This window comes from Struthio camelus, chromosome 5 (genome assembly GCF_040807025.1).
Source record: "Struthio camelus isolate bStrCam1 chromosome 5, bStrCam1.hap1, whole genome shotgun sequence".
Taxonomy (NCBI): Eukaryota; Metazoa; Chordata; class Aves; order Struthioniformes; family Struthionidae; genus Struthio; species Struthio camelus.
The window spans coordinates 15,813,253-15,835,146 of NC_090946.1; the positions used below are offsets into that span (position 1 = coordinate 15,813,253).

At 50.5% G+C, this 21,894-nt stretch overlaps 1 protein-coding gene across 12 annotated transcripts in view; it reads right to left on the reverse strand.

The window, feature by feature from the left end:
- Window positions 1-1,410: 1,410 nt before the first annotated feature.
- The window catches only part of HRAS (HRas proto-oncogene, GTPase), a 59,385-nt gene continuing 38,901 nt past the window's right edge, over window positions 1,411-21,894 (reverse strand). For 11 of the 12 annotated variants that reach the window (XM_068944699.1, XM_068944703.1, XM_068944694.1 and 8 more), the window contains 5 exons: window positions 19,062-19,215; window positions 9,844-10,022; window positions 6,188-6,347; window positions 4,218-4,342; window positions 1,411-1,710 (listed from right to left, as the gene is read on the reverse strand). In XM_068944699.1, coding sequence (XP_068800800.1) covers window positions 4,223-4,342; window positions 6,188-6,347; window positions 9,844-10,022; window positions 19,062-19,172 — 570 coding nt within the window. In that variant the 5' untranslated portion in view covers window positions 19,173-19,215 and the 3' untranslated portion in view covers window positions 1,411-1,710; window positions 4,218-4,222. Of the gene's footprint in view, window positions 1,711-4,217; window positions 4,343-6,187; window positions 6,348-9,843; window positions 10,023-19,061; window positions 19,216-19,851; window positions 19,898-21,894 lie in introns of those variants that run through there. The other variant, XM_068944697.1, reaches the window with a different exon arrangement.

The window sequence follows — 21,894 nt, forward strand, 5'->3', positions numbered from 1 at the left end:
ACCACAGTGTGGGCAGATGTGATACCTGGATGTGGTCCCAAAAGGCACGCCTGAGAGCGATGCAGCTACACACCCAGCTCTGTCACGGACAGCTACACTGCCAAGGAGCAGGCGAGGCAGGAGGGCTACTAAAGGGAAAAAAAATTTTTCAAGAAAGGAATATAACAATCTTTTCAATGAGTTGCTGGAGCGCTTCCCAACAGACTTAACCCCAGTCTAAAACATTCTTACCCCCACTAAATCTGAGGACTGGAAATCTGAATCCTTCAAATCTTAGCCAACAGTTGCTGAGCACCCAGGTTACTGTCTAGAGGGAGGGAGAGCCTTTCTGCTGTGTGCTCACAGGTAAATTCAGCCATGCAAAGGACAGACAAGGATTTACATAACACAATAGGCAGCTGACAGACCGGAAAAGCTCAAAGGTGATGTGCTTTCAGGAGTCTGTTAGCTGGGTGCTAGAGGGGAGTAGATAGGCCTGATTCTGCCTCCTAAGAACTTGAGGAGGATGATGTCAAAAAGAGACACCTGTGCCTGCCTGGGAAGAGCCATGACTGAAAGGCTGTTCAAAGCACAGCTGAGCACATCAACTTGGGTCAGTTTTTGTTCTCCTCTCAGAAGGCCCCTCATCCCAAATTACTGCACAATGCTGCGGAAGGAGAAAGAGGCTTCCCTCCTCTTTTTGCCCTGCCTGAAAAGCTGTTCAGGGAAGACAAATCAAGGAAACAACAACCTGGCACGAGCTCAGGTGAACACAGCTTTCAGATCCCCTCCCTGATACTTCTCTTCCAGGCATCACATCTGAGCTCGTAAACATCCCACACAGACTACATCTAAGGCAAAGCAGCTGGGGAGAGCTGAGGACAGGTTCAGACTGGCAGCAGTCTTCCACCTGGCCAAAACTCAGGGGCCAACAAAGTGTTTCAGCTGGGCTCTTAGGAGAGCACGGACATCGGGGGGAACTCGCAGGAGGCAAGGACAACTCTTTCTCTGTGAAGTAGAATATTGGTGGGACGCATCCTTGGGAGAGAGCATAGACAAGGCCTAATTCAATCAGAGTTCTGGGTTTTACTTCTTGCAAGCACTTATCTACAGATCCTAACACTCCTCAGAAAGCCACCATGCCTTCCGGGCAGAGAGCAGCCACCTCCATTTCCTTTCTCTGACCAGCTGGCAGGGATCAGTTCTGGCAGGAAGCTTTAGCAAGTTTTTGCCGCAGAGGCCAACAGACAATCTTCACCCATCTCAAGACCTTTTCAAAATGCGTTTGTCTCCAGGAAGACAACGTGCAACTCCCAGCATCTTCCCTTTTCACTCGAGCCACACATGCCTTCCTTCCCCCACCAGCCCACAAATAGTCCTCACGAAAGCACCGTCAGCAGCAACCTCTGAAGCAGGACACGGCCACCAAGATGGTTTGTCGAGACCATCAAATAATAATTTACTGTGATTCAATCTGTGGCTTTGTACAGTTGCCGGGATGGGAGGAGGCCAAAGGAGGAGGGGATGGGGAAAGAAAAAAAAAGTCGTTTGCTGCAGGCCTGGGTGAAGTGCGAGATAGTCCATGGAGGGGCTCACGCTCCCCCCGTTCTCTTCCTCCTCCTCTTCCTCCCCCCCATACTCCTCCCCTGAATCCATTTGTTTCTTCTTTCGCTTCACCTCTTTCCTTGCGCTCTGCACAGTGGAAACCCCTCCAAGTCACAGTCCAGTCAGCTGAAACAAGAAGGGGGAGGACATTAATTAGTACCAATTTCATCTCAGATCCAGTGGTTGCTGTTCCCATGGCCCTCCCTCCTTTTCCAGGACAATCCCACTAGTAGCCATGGAGGGAAAGCAAAGGGCTCCACAGGCTTTGGGAATCTGGCCTTGACTCATCCAAGTGTCTGGACATGTACTGAAGGGAAAAAGCAAGTACTCTGTGGAGTAACGGATGAGTGAGTCTCAGGTACCTCACAAGACCCTCTGCCTCCTTTCAAACCTCTGCCCTGTCGTGGGAAGGGGCACAATCTGCTCACCTCTTTCCCCCTCCTCCAGGGATGATGGGAACCATGAAGGGAGTCCACAGTAGGGCAAGCAGCAGCACCCAAAACTCTGTGCCCCCTCGCCACACACGCACCCTCTCCTTTCCAAAATACAGCATGTCTTTGCCTTCCTTTTCCCTTCGTGTCCTGATGTTCCCCCATCTCTGCTCTTGTGCTTATCTGGTCACTGCAGCTAAAGGAAGCTGGGATCTCTGGTTTCCACCTTTTCCCTTTGATACTGCCCAGTTGCAAAAGTCACCTCCTGGGGCTGCCTCGCCCTAAGAAAAGGATTGTGCATAGCCCTTGGCCTGCACAGAGGGAGATAAAACAAAGCAAAATGCTCCGATTTTACTCCTCTGGTCTCAAGCCTTCTCCTCTCCTGCCCACTGTGGGGGAATGGCCCTGGGCCGCGTAATTTGCTGAAGATGCCTTTGTATCTCTGTGTGGAACTGCATTTGCACTGCAGCTCCACAGAGAGGAGACAAACTTTCCTCCCTCTATCCCTCTGTGAGCCACCCACACCCAGGCAGCTAAGCCAGACTGGCTTTCCTATCAATCAAGTGTCTGCGGTGAATGCAGGGAGCAGTAAAAGGACCCATCAGTGCAGCCGGGATGTGGGTAATTCACAGGATGCTCTCTTAAAAATCCGAGGGAAGAGCTTCCGAGACATTCCTTCCCCCTCCCTGCCCCTCCATATCAAGGCACGGTCAGTGCCGGTGCCGGACACCAGGCTCTCTCTCGCTCTGACAGGGGATCAGCTTCTTTACAATCAGCCTAAGCAGAGTCTGGACTTCTCCACTTTCTTTCAGCTGCGAGCCAGAGCAGGAAACGAGCCCCGAGCTCACATCCCTATCCGGAGGAAATGCTCCTGAACATCTGGGTGATCCAAACATCTGGAAACCTCCCTTAGCAGTGATAAGTGTGCTAGGCACAGAGTACGGCTCAGCCCCTGTGGGAGATCTCGCCTGGCTTGCCCTGGGCCTGTGCTCTCCTCAGCTGGGAGCAGAGGGGTGTGGTGCTCCGTTGTTTTTTGTTTATAGGAAGCAAACACTGCCAGCATTTCTTTTTTTGGGAAGAGCTCTGCTGCGCTCGTGGCCTTTGCCTCTAAAAGTAATGGAGAAAAAAGAGCTGCCCACCTCTATGTTCAATATGCCCCTCTGAGCAGGCTCTCTAGCTGGTATGGGCTTTTTTTCTCTAGGACTTCAGCAGTTGTATAAAGGGATAAAGGGCCAGTCCTAGTGTTTGGAAGACTCCCCCATCCAAAGGACAACACATCAAGGGCAGTGGCAGTGCAGGCTTTTCTTACACACCCCTCTCCTAGCCCTTACAGGTATAACTCAACCCCAATTCCCTCTCTCCTCCTTCCGCCATAGAAGGACCCAGTTACGCAGACAGTTGTTCCTTTAACGTGAAAACCAAACCAACGGACGCTTGGCCTAAGGCCCCCTAGCGCACACAGGCCAACCAACTGATAGGAACTCGCCCTCATTATTAAAACCAAGAAAAGAAAAAGAGCAAATACAGGCAAGCGAAGCTGGACATTCTGAAAAACACCCTTTCTGGCTCCAATATGCACGTTTTATAAAGGCATAACAGCCCCCTTATGGCTAACTCTCAACACTGCATCAGTTTCAAATATCGCAGGGGATATATTTAATGGGAAAACTCTTGTAAGGAACAGAGGACTTTCACAGTTAGGTACATCTGCTCCAACGTTTTAGGACAATGCCGTTTCCACAAGTACGTTAGGAGCCAACGTGGTCACACATCTCTTCTTCTAAACTATTTTAGGGCCAGAGGGTGGTGAAGGTGCGGTGAGCCGCACACTTTGAATACCAGCTTAACTCTTCTTTCGGAGGATCAACATAGGAAGGAGCTTTCTTGGGGAAAGTATGATAAAGTATTTATTTTTTTCAGTGTTCCGCAAAAGTTTGTTTCGCCAAATGAGGAAAAAGGTTAAACAACCCTTTCCTCCCACACATTTCCTCAGGAAAATGGAAATTTTTGACCTACCTATGTTCTGAAGGAAAATGCTATTTCAATCAAAAATCTGTTTATTTAAAAAATACATGCCACTGAAATAGCTTCTGTCGTATTTATTTGCAGCCAAGTGCATCTGCAGTTATCCCCTTCCCTGCTTCCAACATGCTCCCACTGTACCTTGTCCAAAACTCACTGTTACCTGCTTCCAAAACTCACCTTAGTCACGATATCACACATTTACAGTTCATGCAGCCAGGGCCGCTCTCATCTGGCGGATTCAGCTTGCGTAGTTTGTGCTGACGGATCTCCCGCACTAAGGTGTAGAAGGCATCTTCAACGCCCTGGAAGAAACACACCAAGTTTTACTTGAATTGGCTGCCTACTTTGAGAGAGGACAGCGGAGAGAACAGAGGGGTTCACCTACCAGCTAGAAATCGCCAACAAAAAACTGCATGGAGTCTTTTGAGGGGTGCAGATTAATGAGTTACAGGCATGAAATTAAGCCGAGAAGACTAACAGGATCCTAGGAATGGTCCCAAATAGTGAGCGAGACTGGGCTCACATGAAGCTGCCAGTGGGCAGCTGGGCTGAGGAGCTCCCCATCCAAGAGAAAGGCCATCACTAAATGACAGAGGGTATCTGCTGCCTCTTTTCCACCTCTGGGCTCTGAGAGCCCCACATGGTCCTCCCTGCCCCAGTACAGGTCTGCCACAACGGACCACAGATGAGGTTAATAATCAAGTCCCATGAGCTTAACTGATCTGCAGTGAATACAAGGGCTACTCCAGAGCCTTGGAGAAAGCCCTGAGAAGGCAAAAGCCATTTAAGACCAGAAAACGTCAGAACACTGTACTCCTTTAGCCTTCCCCTGTCCTCCTCTGTCTGGACAGGGTGGAGGAAAAGGCCAAATGGGCTTGAGTTGTGCATGTTGGGTTGCGCCGCCCATCTCTGGGATGCAGCCTCACCCACAAGGAAGTCTCTCTCCTGTATAGTGACAGCACACGCTCTGCATGAACCTGGACAATATTATACAAACTCACACATGTGGCATTCTCCATCGCCATGCCTGCCTGTGGATCAAATACCCAAGGATGCCAAGTATGAGATAAACGCACAGAGGCTGGAAAAACTGCTGTGCCACTTTGCAACCGTGCTGCCAGGGCCAGCATGTGGTTCACCCAGCTCTGGAACATGTCTGAGCCTTCCCCATCTTTCCAGCAAGGCTGGTGCTGAGAAACTGGGTGATCCCAAGGGCTCAGAATAACACTGCCTTCTCAACAGACACTGTGAGCCAGAGCTCCTGGCGGTGCAGCAGTGGGGAAGGTGTTCAGAGGCAGACTCACGAGATTAAGTAGCAAAGTCTTCTCCCCTCTGCTGCTGCCAAAGCGTGAATTACACAGTCCTGCTGGAGCACTTCACTTTGAGGAGGCAAGCAACTTCAGCCCTTCCATGACTCTGTCTGCAAGGCACGCAGAGAGCAGAGAACACCCTGCCACACTGCACTTCATGGGTTTGTCCTGGGACACAGCGCTGCATGCAGATGAGTCCCCAAAACAGAGGCAGCAGCTAGGGGAGGCCTGGGGAGACGCCCAGACATCCTGCTACATGAATTTATTTCCCCGGTGCCATCACTTAATAGACTCCACAGGCCATCAAGCAAAGCTTGCATACAAGTTAAGGTAGCAGCCAGCTCCAGAGCTGGGCTTTCTGGCGGCTTCATTTCAAGCACCTTGACAGTGTAAATCAGTATCCGTGCTGGCCTGCTCTAATTCACGCTCACTTCCCTGCCTGCCACCACTCTGAAGCTGTCAGAGAGACTTACAGCATGCTGGGGAACGAGCAGCTGGAGCACTCCTCGCCTGACAGCCCATGGACACAGCTCTGTCAACAAGGCTGCGTGTCAGTCCTGCCACTGTCAGTCAAGGTGTCTCTGCTGGCAGATCCGTGCAGTCTCCCTGCGCCTCATCACACAAGGAAGGAAGGGGAGCTGGCTGCTAGGGGAGGGGAGGAGGCCACAGAACTCAGCGGGACTTTCACCACAGAGCAGCCACAGGCAGCCAACGCTAAATGCTGATGTGCAATCTGGGTTTGTTCCTGGGCTCTCTGGGACAGCACTCAGGTCACAGGAGCACAAGAGAGACTTTGGCAGGTGGCAGTGATGTGCTTTAAACTATCCTTTCTCCTACCTGTCTGGTTTTGGCAGATGTTTCTATGTAGGGTATCCCATAACTGCGGGCCAGGTCCTGTGCTTGCCGGGTCTCCACTGTCCGGGCTGGCAGGTCACATTTATTTCCCACCAGCACCATGGGAACATCATCTGAGTCTTTCACCCTCTTGATCTGCTCTCTGTAAGAATAAGAGATGCCAAAGTGAAGGGAGAAAAGGTAGCAGTAGGCAGTTTCAGAACACTCCCCACCAGAGCAGAGGCGAGGTCACTTTTAATCAATGATAACAGAGTTATGCTTCACTCCTACAACATGCCTTCTGCAGGGCTTTTGAAAGCACCTAAGTGACCACAGCACGTAAGCAAGTAAACTGCAAAATACATGGGGCTCTTTTGGAAAGGAAGACTAAACATACTTCTGCAACTGTTTAAAAAATTCATCTTGAAATTATGGCTATCTACATTAAGACATAAGCTTATCATAACCTCTTAAGATGATTTAATCTAAATAAAAATGAATACTCAAGCAGTTATCTGTATACTTGCAACATTTCAGATCAAGTAACACTCCTGAACAGGGAAAAGTCACCAGATAAACAGTTGCAACCAGAGTCTGCTGAGCTGATAAACCAGCTTTTGGCAGCTGTAACCTTTCCTGCAGATGCACAGACAGTATTTTCTTCATTTCAGATTAGCTCAGTTCAGTCAAAGTTGAGAAACCAATTGGGAACTAAAAAAGCAGTGATGCTTGCTCTTCAGTTCCAATCTCCGAATTAAAACTAGGTGGGTGAGGATAAGATCTACTACTTTTAAAAACTTACAGGCTATTATGACCACAAACAATCCATTCAATTCCCTCATGATAGATAATAACTTCCTTTGTTTAATAAATCACTTAACTTCTGATGCAAAACAGCTTTTTTGCTCATACATCCAGAACTACTAACATAGTTTTATTTAACTAATGAAACCATTTTTAAATGCTGTTTTCTGCATTTTAATTGAATTCAAATTTCCATCCAAAAGAAGCTTGACCACACATCATGTTTAAAAAATAATCAATCCTCTTTTTTAACATAGTAAAACATAGAAATGAAGTCTGAACATACGTCTGTTAAGCTATAAAGCCACTTAAGTGTTCAGTGTAACATCCTGATCAGCAAAAACAAGTACTAAATTTAGTGCAGACGCTACACTTAGTTGAAAATAGATACCTCCTAATGGTTACTAACCAGTGAGAACGAGCATTTCTCTAGGGAAAATTCTTTTTAAAGTGCAAACGCAAAGAGCACATGCAAAACGCGATTAAAGCCAGTGATTTACATCATGATTAAAACCGGGGCTTGAAAGCAAGCCATCCTTTGAGTGATTCACAGGCACCAGCCCCAGCACAAGGCAGCAGGATGAACGCTCCTGAATCCCTCAGGTGTTTTAGGAAAATTCCACCCTTTGTCCTTTGGTTCTGCTAAAACAAGCATTAGTCTGCTGTATGTTGTCATTAGAGAGAGCATGCCAGTTAGCTGAAGACTGAAGACATCTCAACAGCTCAGAGAGGCCCCTCTGACTACAGAGGGCTGTGCCTGAGCCGGGAGCCCAGAGATTATCTGGGACCTCAGTACGCAACAAAACTGCAGCGGTGCTCAGCTCCCTATCGCCAGGCAGCTACCCAGAGGTACCGAAATGTCCAACACCCCTGAACTCTAAAAGCCTCAGTATGGGAGGCAAGCCATCAGATACAGCCCCCTGTCATTGGGGGTTTGTCCACTGTTTCCCCTCTCCAGGATGGTTCGATCAGAATCACTGTTCGGGGTATTTTTCCAAAGCAATGACTTTCTCCCTCGGTTACTCCCCCATGTGGAAAGTAGATCTATGACCTAAAAACAGTGCAAGCCACAGTGCCCCTCCAGACAAGACACTGGGGATCCTTCGTCATTCTTCCCGCCCCTGACGTTCATTCAGGATGCTCCTCACCACGCAGGGCTGCAGCTGGGCCAGCTCAAGTGGCACGGAGCTAAGCACGGGCATGCAGCAGTGGCATACGTAGCAGTGGCATACGGGACGGCACGAGCTGAGCCGGAGGAAGCTGAAATGAGTCACTTCCTACATTGTTGTCAAAAGCCCCTCAGGCTGGCTCTGGGCACGAGCCATGGCCTGATGCAGCGTCACCACTGGAATAGCAGGGGTTGCTGCAAATCAAGGCTAGGTTGCCTTTGCAGAGCACTTGCAGAGCTGCTGGCAGGTGGGAGGTCTATGCAATGGCCTCGTTCTTTGCAGTCTTCCTGCTAGTTAGCTGTAGCCATTTGCTCTTTCCCATCAAAATGCATCTCAAGCCCTCTCCGTGTGGGTTAGTCTCCAAAGGGGCAAAGGAAGGGCTCTGAGAAATCTACTGCCTGCACAGCCCCACTCTGTAGGGCCACTTATACCCCAGCTCTTGCCATGGAGCTGTGGGACATGCCACTAAGGACTGCTAACATCACCCCACAGAGCAAGCCCCCTTTCCCTCTTGCAGCTGAAGCTGCTGTTCACCACGCCCTGGGACGGCACGCAGCTGCACGCTCTAGAAAGGCCAACGGAGCAAGGCACAAGCCCTCGCTGCCTTTCCTCCCCATACTCAAAGCATTTGCTGAAGAGGCTTTTTGTCTTCTGCTCCACCACCTTTCCACAGAAAGCCTCCTCCAAAGACAGTCTTTAACTGATGAGGGGCCAGGGCACACGGCTTCTTCGGTAGCCAGCAGACAAGGACCAGCTGCCTTGCAGCCTGGGAGACACTTTCAAAGAGCGCTGCCTCGTTCCTTGGAGCAGACAGATCGCAGGCTCTACAAGTCCCTCCTGTCTCAGACAAGTCCTCGAGAGAAGGCATATGGCAGCAGGACACAGTGACAGATACCTCCCTGAGCTCGCACCTCCCTGAGCTCGCACTCGCTGCCTGGGTGGTGACCAGAGAATACCTCCACTGCATTTGGTAAGTTCTCCTTGGCTCTTCAGCTTAGCGGGGAAAAGAATCAAAGGCAAGAAGCGACGCGGGGAACCTGGGCGTAGTTAAAGCAGGAAGCACAGGACTGGGCCATGCTGGGATCTGCTCCTTGCTCTGCCACTGTGCTGCACATCCCCTTGGGCAAGTCACCTCTCCAGGACTCCGACTCCTGTCAAACCTCCTGTTTGGTGTTTGCTCTGGTCAGCTCAGACCCTGAGCTCTTATGAGCTCGGACTGCCTCTCCCTGTGTGCACGCACCCAGCCTAACAGGGCCTCGGCACAATGCCTGCAAGCAGGTGAAGCAGCCCTCCTGATCCTTCCCAGCCTCCTCTCCCAGCTCCCCGGCACAGGAGAAGCTGCCGAGATCGATTTCACTAACAAAGCAATTCCATTAATTAGAGAGGGAAGGGAGGGGGTCGTAAAGGATCAGCTCTCTCTTTAGTCACCATAAACACTTAAACATTACATTACTGAGTCCCCAAGGGCTGCAAGCAATCCCTTCGGATAGTTTTTATCGGAGTCACTGACATTAGCCGTCTGCTCCGTCTCTTCCCTGGGGAATGGCCACTTGAGCTAATTGTCTTTGCTGGCAGCCAGTGCTTCCACTGCAGAGGCCTGATCTAAAAGGGAGGGCAGGACGGGGCAGTGGCAAGGCCTCCTCCTCGCACGGGGCAAGAGAGCAGGGGCCTGCCCAGGATACTGACCTGTACTGGTGAATATCTTCAAAAGACTTTGTATTGTTAATGGCGAAGACGCACAGGAATCCCTCCCCTGTTCTCATGTACTGGTCTCTCATGGCACTGTACTCCTCTTGCCCTGCTGTGTCCAAGATGTCTAACAAACAGGTCTCTCCATCAATGACGACTTGCTTTCTGTAGGAATCCTGCAGGGCCAGGAGACAGACAGAGAGAGAGAGGGAGGAAAGAAGCATTAAAGGAGGGCATGCGAGGAAAGATTTAACCCACAGGCCACTTGCGTTCAAATCCAGCCATCCCATAGGTACAGGAACAGACAGGAGCTTACTATCCCCCTTAGGGTGCTGTGTTTGTCTGTACATGCCAAGCAAACACCACCACCTCTTTTTGTGCAGTGCTGAGGCAAGGCCAGGACCGGAGCCCACGCCAGCTGGAGGGGCAGCACCAGCCTGGACTGCGACACCAAAGGGTGCTGGGCGGGGAGCTCGGGTCTGCATTGGCCTAGAGGTGCTGTGAGCGGAGCTCAGCATCTTTGGAAAAACCGGCTTCAGGAAGAGGCCAGGCCACACATTGCCTGGATTTAGCTCCCATTAAATAACTGACTCAGTCCCTTTTAAAAATGGGAGGGCAAGGGAGGGGGGAAAAAAAAAGAAGGGGAAAAAAAAAAGAAAAAAGGGAGCAGCTGAACAGGTTTCCCCTCCTCTGGCAGAGCCGCAGAGAGCACAGCTCCTGGCCTCCTCCCATTCACAGCCCCGTCTGGCAGACAAGGGGCAGCTTTGTCCCTACCACACCGCACAGCCCTAGACAACTATTTTCCTAACTTTAGTCCTGGCTAATCCCTCCTGATGCCTCGCTGCCTGGGGAGCTTTGCACACAGAGCTGTAAGGGCCAGCAGTGGTTCGCTCGCCTCCGGCAACCACAGCCGGGGGCAGACAAACGGGTAAACAGAGCATGTGGGTAAACGGTAGCTGGAGCTCATGTGAGGTATCATTGATGTTTCGCTGCGTTCCCACCCTGTGGGCTGTGTAACAGCCTCTCTCTGAACTGTCACAGGAAACAGGGAGATAGAAAAGACCTGACAAATCATCCTGGCCGGCCACCGCTCCCAGGCTTGCTCTGTCTGGCCTGATCTGTCCTGCAACCTCTCATCCTGTCTCGTCTTTCACGCCCGAGGAGGCACAAGGCGTCTGTTACTTCCCCTGGAGCTCAGGGCATCTCTGCCAGACTTTCGCAGCGTGCCCTTTCTATAAAGCTAATCCCACTGCCGTTGCTGCCCTGCAAACCAGGAGAGCGGCCCGGTGGCAGGCAGGCTTCCAGCGCCTGACCTTCCTGCTCTGCACTGGGAGTCACTTGGAAAGATGCTGGAAGGGACCCACGTGCTTAAAGGAGGCTCCAGGATTTCCAGACACCATTTGTGATCTGGGAGCAGGGACGGTGAAACGTGTTTCAGATCACCTGGAAATCTGGCATCTCTAACATATCTCACCTTAGGCAACAGAGGCAATCTCCAGCAGTAAGGCTGCAAACTGGGTTTGATGGCAAACCTCTTATTGTTTATTGCCATTCCAACACACACACACACACACACACACACACACACACACGCACGCAAAGAATTACACTGTGAGGAGGGTGTTTCCCACAACTAGTCTTTGCCTAGAGGTGCCCTGGAAAAGGCAAGGAATATCCAGGCAGTCCCTCTGACGTTGTGCGGTTTTCCCTGTGGATTACAACTTATCACACATGTGAAAAGGCCTGGAAATCACCAAGAGCATTCTCCCAGGGTACCCCTCAAAGGGTTTTATTTTAAACGCAGGCACTGCTCCTTACCACCACGCCTCTCGCCCATGCCCAGTCTCATCACAAGGGGTGCTGCTGGGATAACCCGTGCACGCAGAAACAACCTTATCTCTCTCTGACAGCTCAACCTCAGGTACAGCACACTTGGCTCGACTCTTAGCCAGAGCAGGAAGCCAAAACCAAAGGTGTGAAAAATATGTAGGTGCAAAGCTGTGATGCAACTATTTACAGGGTTTTGCCTTCTGCAATCACTTACAGAGACTATAGTTTCAGCCTAAAACAAAGTCTAATGGCTGTCACTCTTCCAAAGACCATAACAATGTCATCAGATGAGCTCTGCCCCTTGAAAAACAGGTCGGCAGCCGAGCAGCGGACACAGCAAAGGTCACTGACAGGACTAGCAGTGCTGGAGAAAGGGAATGAGGCAAACACAGACTCCACCCTTTTGTTCATCACTATAAAAATGCCAGCTACCAGGCAAATTAAAGTCTTTCTTCACCTTGCACTGAGAGCCATGAAATCAGCCTGGAGGAGATCTGCTCTGCTGTGACCTTCTCAGTGATTCCTCCCCAAAAGCGACGGACTTCTGAGGCAGGGCTGCTAACCCAAGGGGAAAAACAGTGTTGAGTAATGGCATGGCTTCCTGCCAACTGCTCCAAAGGCAACTGGCAGGCTGCCCTGCAGGGATGCGCTTGCATTTCTAATCAATAATATATCTGGAGCCTCCCTGGTGCAAGGCAGAAGAGCACTAGTTCCATCTCTTGGGTCTCAGCCCACAACTCCAGACTTAGTGCAGACTTAGAGCGAGCAAGATGGTGACCCAGGTGCCGGCTCTGCCCAGGGCCAGCCTCGCCACTACCCGCGGCAGAGCTGGGGAATTCACCCCGGCGACTGCCCGGCCCGGCCGCTGAGCTGAGAACGTCCCACTGCACAGAGAGCTCGTTGTCATTTTCAGCTCCACAACAACGTGATCGGTCAGACCTGAGGCATGTTCTCCATAGCTCCTTTTAGCTCCATCTTTTGCCGCCACGCTTCTGTCTACAAAAGAAACCTCACCAGCTGGGAAATCAGTATGCAATCGTCACTAGCCTGTCTGTAATCAAACAGTATCTTCACAGCCATTTAGAACCTCCTCCTCAGAAGAGGGGAGCAAGTGGAGCAGTGTTCAAAGAGGGCAGTACACATCAGGCTGCTGTCACACACACCCGCTTCGGACTCACTTCCATCCCTGCTCCCTGGCGTGCGTCCAAAGGACAAGTCTCTCAGTGCAAGTGTTCACGTTTAATTGCCAAGTCCCGAATTTCAGCAGAAGGTCTTGCAATCAGACAGCACACCTATGGAGAAGTGATCTGACATTTTGGCTCAGGTTATCAGTCCAAACACAGAGCACAGGCTAAATGCTGGGGAACACAGAGTTGCCCAGGAAGGCCAGTCAGCTCGCTAAGGAAGCAAAGCATTAGCAGCAGACCAGAGTCTTGCAGTTTTATTGAGGATGCTTTGCACTCCTCAGGTGCTGTAGCGAGGGACTCCCACCGTTTCTGAGGAAGGAGTCATTGCTAGGGAAAGATCACCGCTCCCCACCATCAGTTTCTGTCCAGCTTCAACTGAAACCCCCCATGGATGTTTTCTACAGTGGCTCAGTTCACTTCCCTCTGATACTCACTCCCTCCTCCCCATCAGTCATCATGGCTTGTGCCCCCTTCCTCTGACTCGCTGCCAGGCGATGTAGTTGAAGCTGCAAGGGTAGCTGGCATCACGCTTGGCTACAACCTCTCTGCATGAGCACACGCGTCAAACTACTGAAGCACGGATCCCAGCATCCCACAGCTCCTGCTCCTCTGAAACTTCCCTGCTCACAGAGTCCCCTGACGGCTCATCCCCATCTTCCTGCACAACAGAAAGGGCCTGGACTAAGTGGCTGGAAAGAGAAGTACAGAATGACAGAAACAAACTCCATCCCCTCTCGCTACAACAACCAGCAATTCCTGATTTTGACTCAGGAACCCAAACAGATACTGTTCCAGCAGCTGCAAAGACTGATTTAAAGGATCACAGCTCTTAGGTGACAACACACGAGTCATGAACTGTAAGCACTTAGGAACGGACACTTCAGACTGTCCAGGGGAGCAGGGCAGGCAGTTGGGACACCGCCACTGCTTAGCCTGTTGGCTCATCTGCAGGAGCACAGCAGAAACAGTCCCTGCTGCATCAAAGGGGAAGTCAGCGGCTGGTCCCCATCCAGCTCCCCTCACAAAGCGGCCCAGCCAAGGGGCAGAGCAGTGCCTTTCCCTTCCCCGCACCCCGGATGTGCTAAGAGACCTGGCCAATAGGTCCATTTGTTAAGCACTATGGTCTGGACGTAACCTTGGGCTTAGGAAGTCTTTTAGTGGCTAATTTCTAGAAGCTGGAAGATAAACCAAAGGTTTTCTCACCAGTCTGGTTCATCTGATCCCTTCCTGCCCATCCACTGCTAGCAACAGACCCTGGGCTAGAGAGACATTTTGTCAGTGCCTTGGTCCTCACGCCCCTGGAAGATGTTCAGGCTGTTTGGCAGCCGACAGGCAGGTGTGCTAGCGAGCACTGTGTTTGGGCAGCCCGCGTCGAACCCAGCTCAGCGCAGCGCCGGGCAGGAAGGGCTGCCTGGGTTCAGCTGAAGGAGCCTGGCTCAGCAAGTTTCAGGCAGGGCCGCGGTGTGCGAGTGCTGGGAAGGAGGAGGGCAGGAAGTTCATTCTGAGGCATGGGAATGGCACCAAAGACAGCTCAGACAAGCAGCAACGCTTATCAGCTGCCAGCCCAGAGAGCGGTGCTGCTGCCTCTGGCTCTCACTTGCGCCCAGCTGAGAAAGGGCAGGTTACAAACCAAAGACTTTCCGTTGCCTCCAGCCGGAGATACTGTGCTGGGGAGGGGGAACTGCTGCTAGACAGAGACCTCTTCCTCACCATGCTGGCTGATAGCCCTATGACAGAAAATCAGTCCAGCAGAAGTAACAAAGGCCAAGAGGGAAGAGATACCGCTAGGAGCACTGGCACCCTGCAAGGCCTGCTGGGCACAAACAGGCTCAGCTGGGAAAGCGTGCCAGGAGGACACACAAGGAACAACTCTGTGCTTTTACCAAGGTTTCTGCAGCCAGTTTTCTCTTTTTTCTGGGTCTGCATGTCTTTACTCCTCCCATCTCCCACTTGCAGCACATTCTTCCGTTGCAGCTCAGCCCTTCCCTACCCCTACGTGCCGCTTTGCTTCTTTGCGTGCCATCTCTTCTTTCCTGTGCCTACGCCTCTTATTCAGGCTCCTAATCAGTTACAAAATCAGACATTTGCACTAATGAATCCGGAAGATACGAAGGGAATATCAGTTCCTCTGGCTGATGCGTCTGCAAGACAGAAAGACGTGGGCACGGTGTGGGTCCTGGGTCCCCCCTCCGGCTCGGGGAGTGCCAGCAGAGCTGCGTTCGCTCCTGGGGAGGTGCCGAACAGAAGCAGGGAGAACATGAAAGAGGCACGTAGTGGGATGCCTCCCTGGGGCAAAGAGGCAGCTCCTTCACCTGGCATGAGAGGGCCTGTTGCTGGCTAAGGTGGAGCCGGGGCTAGCTGGAAACGCAGACGCTCAGTCAGGGTCTCGGCCCCTCGCCTGCTCCCCGCAACAGGGTACAAAGCACGTTCCTTCTCCCCTCCTGCCCTGGGGAGCTCCTTTCTCAGGGCACCCATGCCTCGCTTTTAAACACGACCCACACTTGATTCATTTAAGCAACCTGAATGGTAGCACAGTTAAGGCCTTCACTCCATGCATGCATGTTCTTTTTTTTTTTTTTTTCCCCTTTAACCTGCGCATTTCAGCTTCAGCGTTGCTCTGCTGTTTGTTACTCAGCTAAATAGCCAGAGTCAGCTCCTGGGCATGATCCAAAGAAGCTTAGTCACAGGAGGATGGGGAGTTTGTTGGTCCCAGCTAGATCGCTGGCAGGTAACTCTCTGCACATCCTAAATCCCCATAAAATGAAGTCTAATTGAAAGGAGTCGCCCTGGAATGAATGAGAAAACGGCCGGGGGGAGCAGCTGGGCGCAGTCAGGGGAGCTGCAAAGGCACCAGGCTGGAATAGCCGCCGCTTGAGGGAGGCAGGCCAAAGGCCTGGACTGAACAGACTGAGCCCAGTGCAAGCTCAAGGCTGAAAGACAAGGGAGAAAAATAGCAGCTATTTGGGACCAGGGGAGGTAGAGGGCTGCAGGCCTGCAGGTGGAACAGCAGGGCTGGCAGCATGGGCTGGGGAGAGGTGAACTCAGCAACGTGCAGGGGAATCAGAAAGGAGGAAATACGCAACCTTCCTGCCTCCTCCGAACAGCAGATTGCGTTTGCTTCAGGGGAAGAAGAGGGGTACAAGAGCAGAGCCACTACGGGGGGAGCAGCAGACCAACGCTTTTAAGAGACAACAGGAGCCTTCCCCCAATGCACTCTTTCCCTCCCCTCTGTGTTACCGGAGCAGTGAGACCACCAGTGGTTTTTGTGGTGCCTGGGAGAGAAAGGAGGATTTCACGGCATGGTTGGCAGGGAGCCTTTTAGGAGGGCGTTGGTCAGTGAGGGAGGAGAGCAGGCGTTTCTGAGGGCACCCTCGCGCGCTGCAGACAGAACGGCAGGAGCAGGCAGGGTGAGGAGGGTGTGCTGCTAAATGCCATGCAAGCTTCACATTCCCCACTGCGTGTTTACATGGAGAAAATTCCCTACAGGGTACGCACGGGGGGGGGGGGGGGGGGGGGGGCAGACAGCTGGAAACAAATCCAGCAATGCCAGCTGGTAAAAAGGAGGCCAAAACCCAACACATCGTGGGTCAGAGCTGCATCTGCTCACCCCCACGTTCAAGGGAGAAGAGCCGTTTCTTCCCTCTCTTCTCAACACTCATCAGTGCTGCTCCCTGACCCCTTAATGCAGACATCTCCCCAGGGAGGTTGCTCTTGATCAGCAGCTCTTTTGTGGAAAACAACCTGGAGCAGATTTCTAAGAAAATGATGGAGCTGCTGAACAGAGGGTGTATAATTTTTGCTGTAAATAAAACTGCACAGGAGGGCCAAACTGGTTGTGTCTCACCCTTCTTGAGAGGGGTCCAACCGTTGGAGGCCAGGACCATAAATCCATGGTGTCGGCACAAGCATGGGGAGGAAACAGGAGGGTGTCACTCTCTAAAATATGAATCTGAGTGGACTAAAATGTTTTGCAGCAAACAGTCACAGATAGGAAAATAAAATAGCAGATTTTCTTGTTTATGTAAAAGCTAATGTTTTCTAAGCAAGTTTGTTTAGAAACAATATTTTGGGGGTAAGAGCACTTCAAACGCAGAAATAATACTAGTTTTGGACAAACAAAAAAGTTTGTTCAACTCAAAAAGTGCTTGTTCAACACTTTTCAAGTGTTCAGACTGGCCAGCAACTAAAACAAATAGATATTAATGCTTTGCATAGCTTTTCTAGGCACCCCAGTAGGTGAACAGACACATCAGCCAGAAGACTTAGTATTTCCCTCCTACCCTGAAGTCCTTAGTTCCCTGAGCATGCCTGCATGGTGCAGGCACAACAAGCAGGGGCCAACACCAGGAGTTTGGGCTGGCTACAGCAGTTCACTTGTGTTTGACTGTGCAAGGCACCAGCACAGTCAGGTCTCTCCTGAATTTCCCCACGAGTTGTACTCTCCTATACTTTTTACTCTGGGTATGGCTATGGATAAAGAACATGGGTGAGGGGAGAGGAGCCGAGGAAGAAGGTGACTGGATCTGTAAGCAAGGTGCAGCACTGAAACTCAGGAGCCCTAAACTAAATTCCAGGCTCTGCCACAGACTTTCTGCATGACCTCGGCCAGAATGTTTAATAGCACGTGCTGTTAAGTTTTGTCTCTTCTTCTGCTTCCCATCTGTGGGATAGTAAGAATATTTCTGCCTTTCTACCAAGCCTTGTCTCTCTTGTTTATTTAAGTTACAAGCTCTTCAGGGTGGGGACTACACATACAACACCTACTAGAATAGATTTCTGATCCCAGCTGGGACCTTTTAGGCATGATAATAATAATACTAATAATTGCACTAACCACAGCTGTATTTATACAGATCTGGTGCAGAATCCTTTAGGACCGCAGACAGGGAGATTATTGTCTGAGAGGCATGACAGAGTTGTGATTTGGATTCCCATGGTGGACTAATTCCTAGTACAGAATTAGCCACAAAACAGCCAGGAACCGCACTGAAAGCACAGCACTGCACAGATCTATCCTGAGTGGAGATGTAAATCATGCAGTAGGTAAAACCAGCATCGCCTTAGCAATGATGGAACAGTGAAAGTAGTTGGAGAATGGAATAAATTTTTAAAAGGTAAAAAAAGGGCTGTGTTGCTTACACTTGCAGTGTGGAAACCTGAACTCTTAAGACTGAAAACGGCATTCTGCGCTGCCTCCAGAAGTAAAAGGTCTTTGATCTCTTCTCAAGACGGGGTACTGAGCTAGACAGACAAGTGCGGCAATCCATGCTGACTGTGAGGCAAATACATTAATCTTTAACTCCTCTTAATGGAACACAAGCAGAACTGGCCCTTACAGCTCACTCCCTGCTCTCTGCCTCTCACCAAAGGGTGGATTCATTTGGCTTTGGCGGAGGACAAAAGCCAGGAGCTCAGGGTACACTATCAGACAGCAGGGAAGCACACCCCCCTGTTTTGTCTTTCCTGAAGCGCTAAGCTATTTCATAGAGTCTGCAAATCCTGGAAAAGAATTGAAGTGTCACTTTTCCCTGTCACAGAACAAATCTATAATCATGCATGAGATAGCCCAAAGAAAGTAAATGAGCTTCCAGCTCTGCAGAGAGGTTGGGGGTCTCTTAAAAGAAATTCAGCAGTCTTCACCTCTATTTGATCTGTTAACCCACACCTGTCCCACAGTAACACTGTGGAAACCACTCAGGTTTAGCTGCTTGGTATGTCTCTCTTAAACTGTAGGATATACAAAATACTACTGAGCTCTGATACAGCCCATTGTATCAGCAAGTCTCAAAACATCTCACGTAGGAAGTCAATATATTTACTTTAATTTTACAGGAGAAGAAAGGGAAGCATAGACACAAAATTGGTCTTCATTCCCAAACCTTTAACCCCTCCCTACGCTGACATCTAACCAGAACAATAGACTTTTGTGCTACCCCAGCTCTCGGCCCCTGCACAGCTCTGCCAAGGGCCCTGCCTACTTTTACTGCGTCTCTCTCTATTTCTCCTCAACAGACACTGCTGTCGCTCCTCAGGAGGCACTAGCTGGTGCAGAAATTCAGGATAGCTTTGTGAAGCAGAAACGTCCCCACTCAGGCTCAGACTGAGCCCAAGCCAAGCATACTTTGGATTCACAGTGAAGTGACAAAGAGCAGTAAGAAAATATGCAGATAGACAGACCCTGTTCTCAGAGCCGCTCACCTCTATCGTGGGGTCGTATTCATCAACAAAATGGTTCTGAATGAGCTGTATCGTCAAAGCGCTCTTCCCAACACCACCAGCTCCCACCACCACCAGCTTGTACTCAGTCATCTTCCAGCTGACCCCAGCTCAGGACTCCCAGGAGCACCACCACCTGCAAGGAGAAATACAGACGTCATGTTAGGAGAGGGGTTTGCTTCTGTCTCTGGCTGCTGTGCAGTGGACGCTGCCTGACCAGCTCCAATATACATCAGTGACTGGGAAAGGCAGAAATCTGCAAAGGACAGACTCGTTTCTTGGGTACTGAGTGGCCCCCGTTCCCAGGCATCTGTCCCTGATATCTACTACTTGTCCCAGAAGCACACAGACGCCAGGACACAAAAGTCAGGGACCTACCATGTCACATGCTGTAAAACACAAAGATCACCTAATTCTGCAAGACAGATGATGCAGCGGTGAAGGGAAGTATTCAGAGGGGCCCAATGATACCCAACAGGGCAGCGGCAGAGACAGCAACAAAATACTCTTAGGCTCCCAGTGCAGGGCCTTAGTCCACGCTCCCATTTGAGAAGGTTTTAATGGTCTTTTAAGTTGCTTGACTTCAGTAGGGATTGAGCATGGGGCAAGGCCAATCCACTCCAATCTGAAAAAAAATTTTCTGGATAGCAAAGAGAGAAATATTTCCCCTACTCCTCAGGGGGAAAAAAACAGCAAGTCACAGGGACTCATGTATTTTTTTAAGTAAATTTTCTCTAGCCATGAAATTGTCAATGCAAGGTTCTCTACTTACATACTGCCATGTACTCTCATCCCAAGCTCCTACACCTGTTCCACCCTGCAAAACACGGCCAGGAAACAGTGAAATGGTGGAATGAACAATGCGCCCCAAGGGTCAAGGACTTCTTCATTCTCCCCATCCAGTACACTGACTACCATGGAAATCTGGCCATAGAAATTTATACCTATTTCCTTCTGTCATCCTGCACTGTGGCTCTAGGATCCATTGCCTTTATTTTGCCTTTATGATCCAGTCCTCTGGGGTCTCAAACATGAGCTAACCTCACCTAAAAAAATGGAACTGCGTCTAAAACTACAGCCCAGAACTGCAGCATCCAGAGCTATTTAATCTAATACCCTCCACTAGCAATCAAGGTTACTTAAAACAATCAAAGAAATCAATGAAACCGAATTTGAAACCATGCACAATGTCTACCCTAGGATACTCTGCAATCCTTCAGGCTGACATTCAGGAGGCAAACTTCACACATACCTAGAGCACGCCACAGGAGGTAAAGGAGCATTTTGCAGATAAGAAAATCAAGGTATAGGCCGTGTAAATCAAAAGTAAACCCCAAAGTAACCGATTTCAGGAGGTCTGGTTTTCCGGAAGTGCTCAGTCCTATCTCTGATTTGCCTTATGTCAAGCTGGTGATCTAAAATCATTAGACAGATTTGAAAGCCTTAGCCAAAGTGATTTGCTTGTCAACACCTCCACACAACAGTAGCAGCAAAGCTGGGAAGAGGTCCAGGCCCCCCTCAAATAAGCTTTCTTAGCTAAATGTTTTCACCTTCAAGGTTAAGTTAAATACAGCCTGCCTTTCGCTCTAGGGCAGGTTTGAGATGGCGGCACACCCACATCCTCTGCCAGGCCTCCGGCTAAAAAATGCCTCTCACCGTACTGGCAATTGCAGGTTGAGACAGAGAAGGACCACAGGTTATTTCCCGCTCCTGAGTGGAAAACAGTCCTGCGGAAGCAGCACATCTATTCCCACTAGACGAAGCTGGCATACACCACAGCAGAGGAGGTTGTTGCTGCAACAGGGAGGGTGCTACCACGAAAGGTGCTATTTGGGAATGCTTAATATGGACAGTTTTAGCCAACCACACTTCTGCAGAAATATGTACCCTTCAACAGGAGAAAATCCCCTCCCCTTCCTCTCTGCCCAACTCCCTTATAATTTCTGCCTCAGTTCTACTGAGAAAGAGGAACTTCAACTTAGCGTTTACGAGAGGAAGATTACAAAATCCTGAAGGTTTAAATAGACATCTGCTCTCATTAGACTGCTCCTCCTTACTGCTAAATGTCACCCCAGGGTCCGATACTGGTCCGTAGCCGTTAACTGCAAGCTTTAGGGAAGCTAACCGAAAAGAAGCATTAGTGCTAGCCGAGCCCATGGCCCCTCTGGCTGTCTGCCGTCCTGGGTGCTCTGTTTGCACACCACCAGCCTGCTCTTCCCAACAGCAAGTGCCACTCACGCTTCCTTGTTTGTTTTTAAAGCTCTGCAAGTGAACTTAGTGCTCTGAGAGGAGCCAGGTGGCATGTACAGCAGGGTTTGCCCGTAGAAACTGCACCCCTCTGCTGAGCCAGGGCACAGCAATTCCCCGATTGTAATAAAAATGCAGCATCTCAACCCAGCTGTAAAAAAACCCTGTGAGCCAAAAAGGCAGCTGTAGCTCTGGGGCACAAGTCCCCCGGCTCACATACCCAGGGATCGTAAACCCGGGCTGTCTCTGCCCTCGCCTCCGAAATTCCCGTCTCCCGCTGGGCCACGGCCAGAGTCTGTGAAACAGCAGGGCGCAGAGTCAAGTCTGTGTTTGCAGAGTGTGGCTCGTGCGTGCGCGGCAGGGCAGGGAGGAAGGCTGGGAAAGCCACTCTTCCATCAGGGCTCCTGTGCAGCTCGACACAGTCCACAACACCAGGTACAATATACAGGGATTAGACGCCCACCGAGGAAGAACACGGTAACTGCTAAATAACTCTACCCTTCATATGCTAAGCCTGGGGCCCTCCCGTGCCTCTGTGGACGTGTCTCTGCCCGGACAGATCCCTACC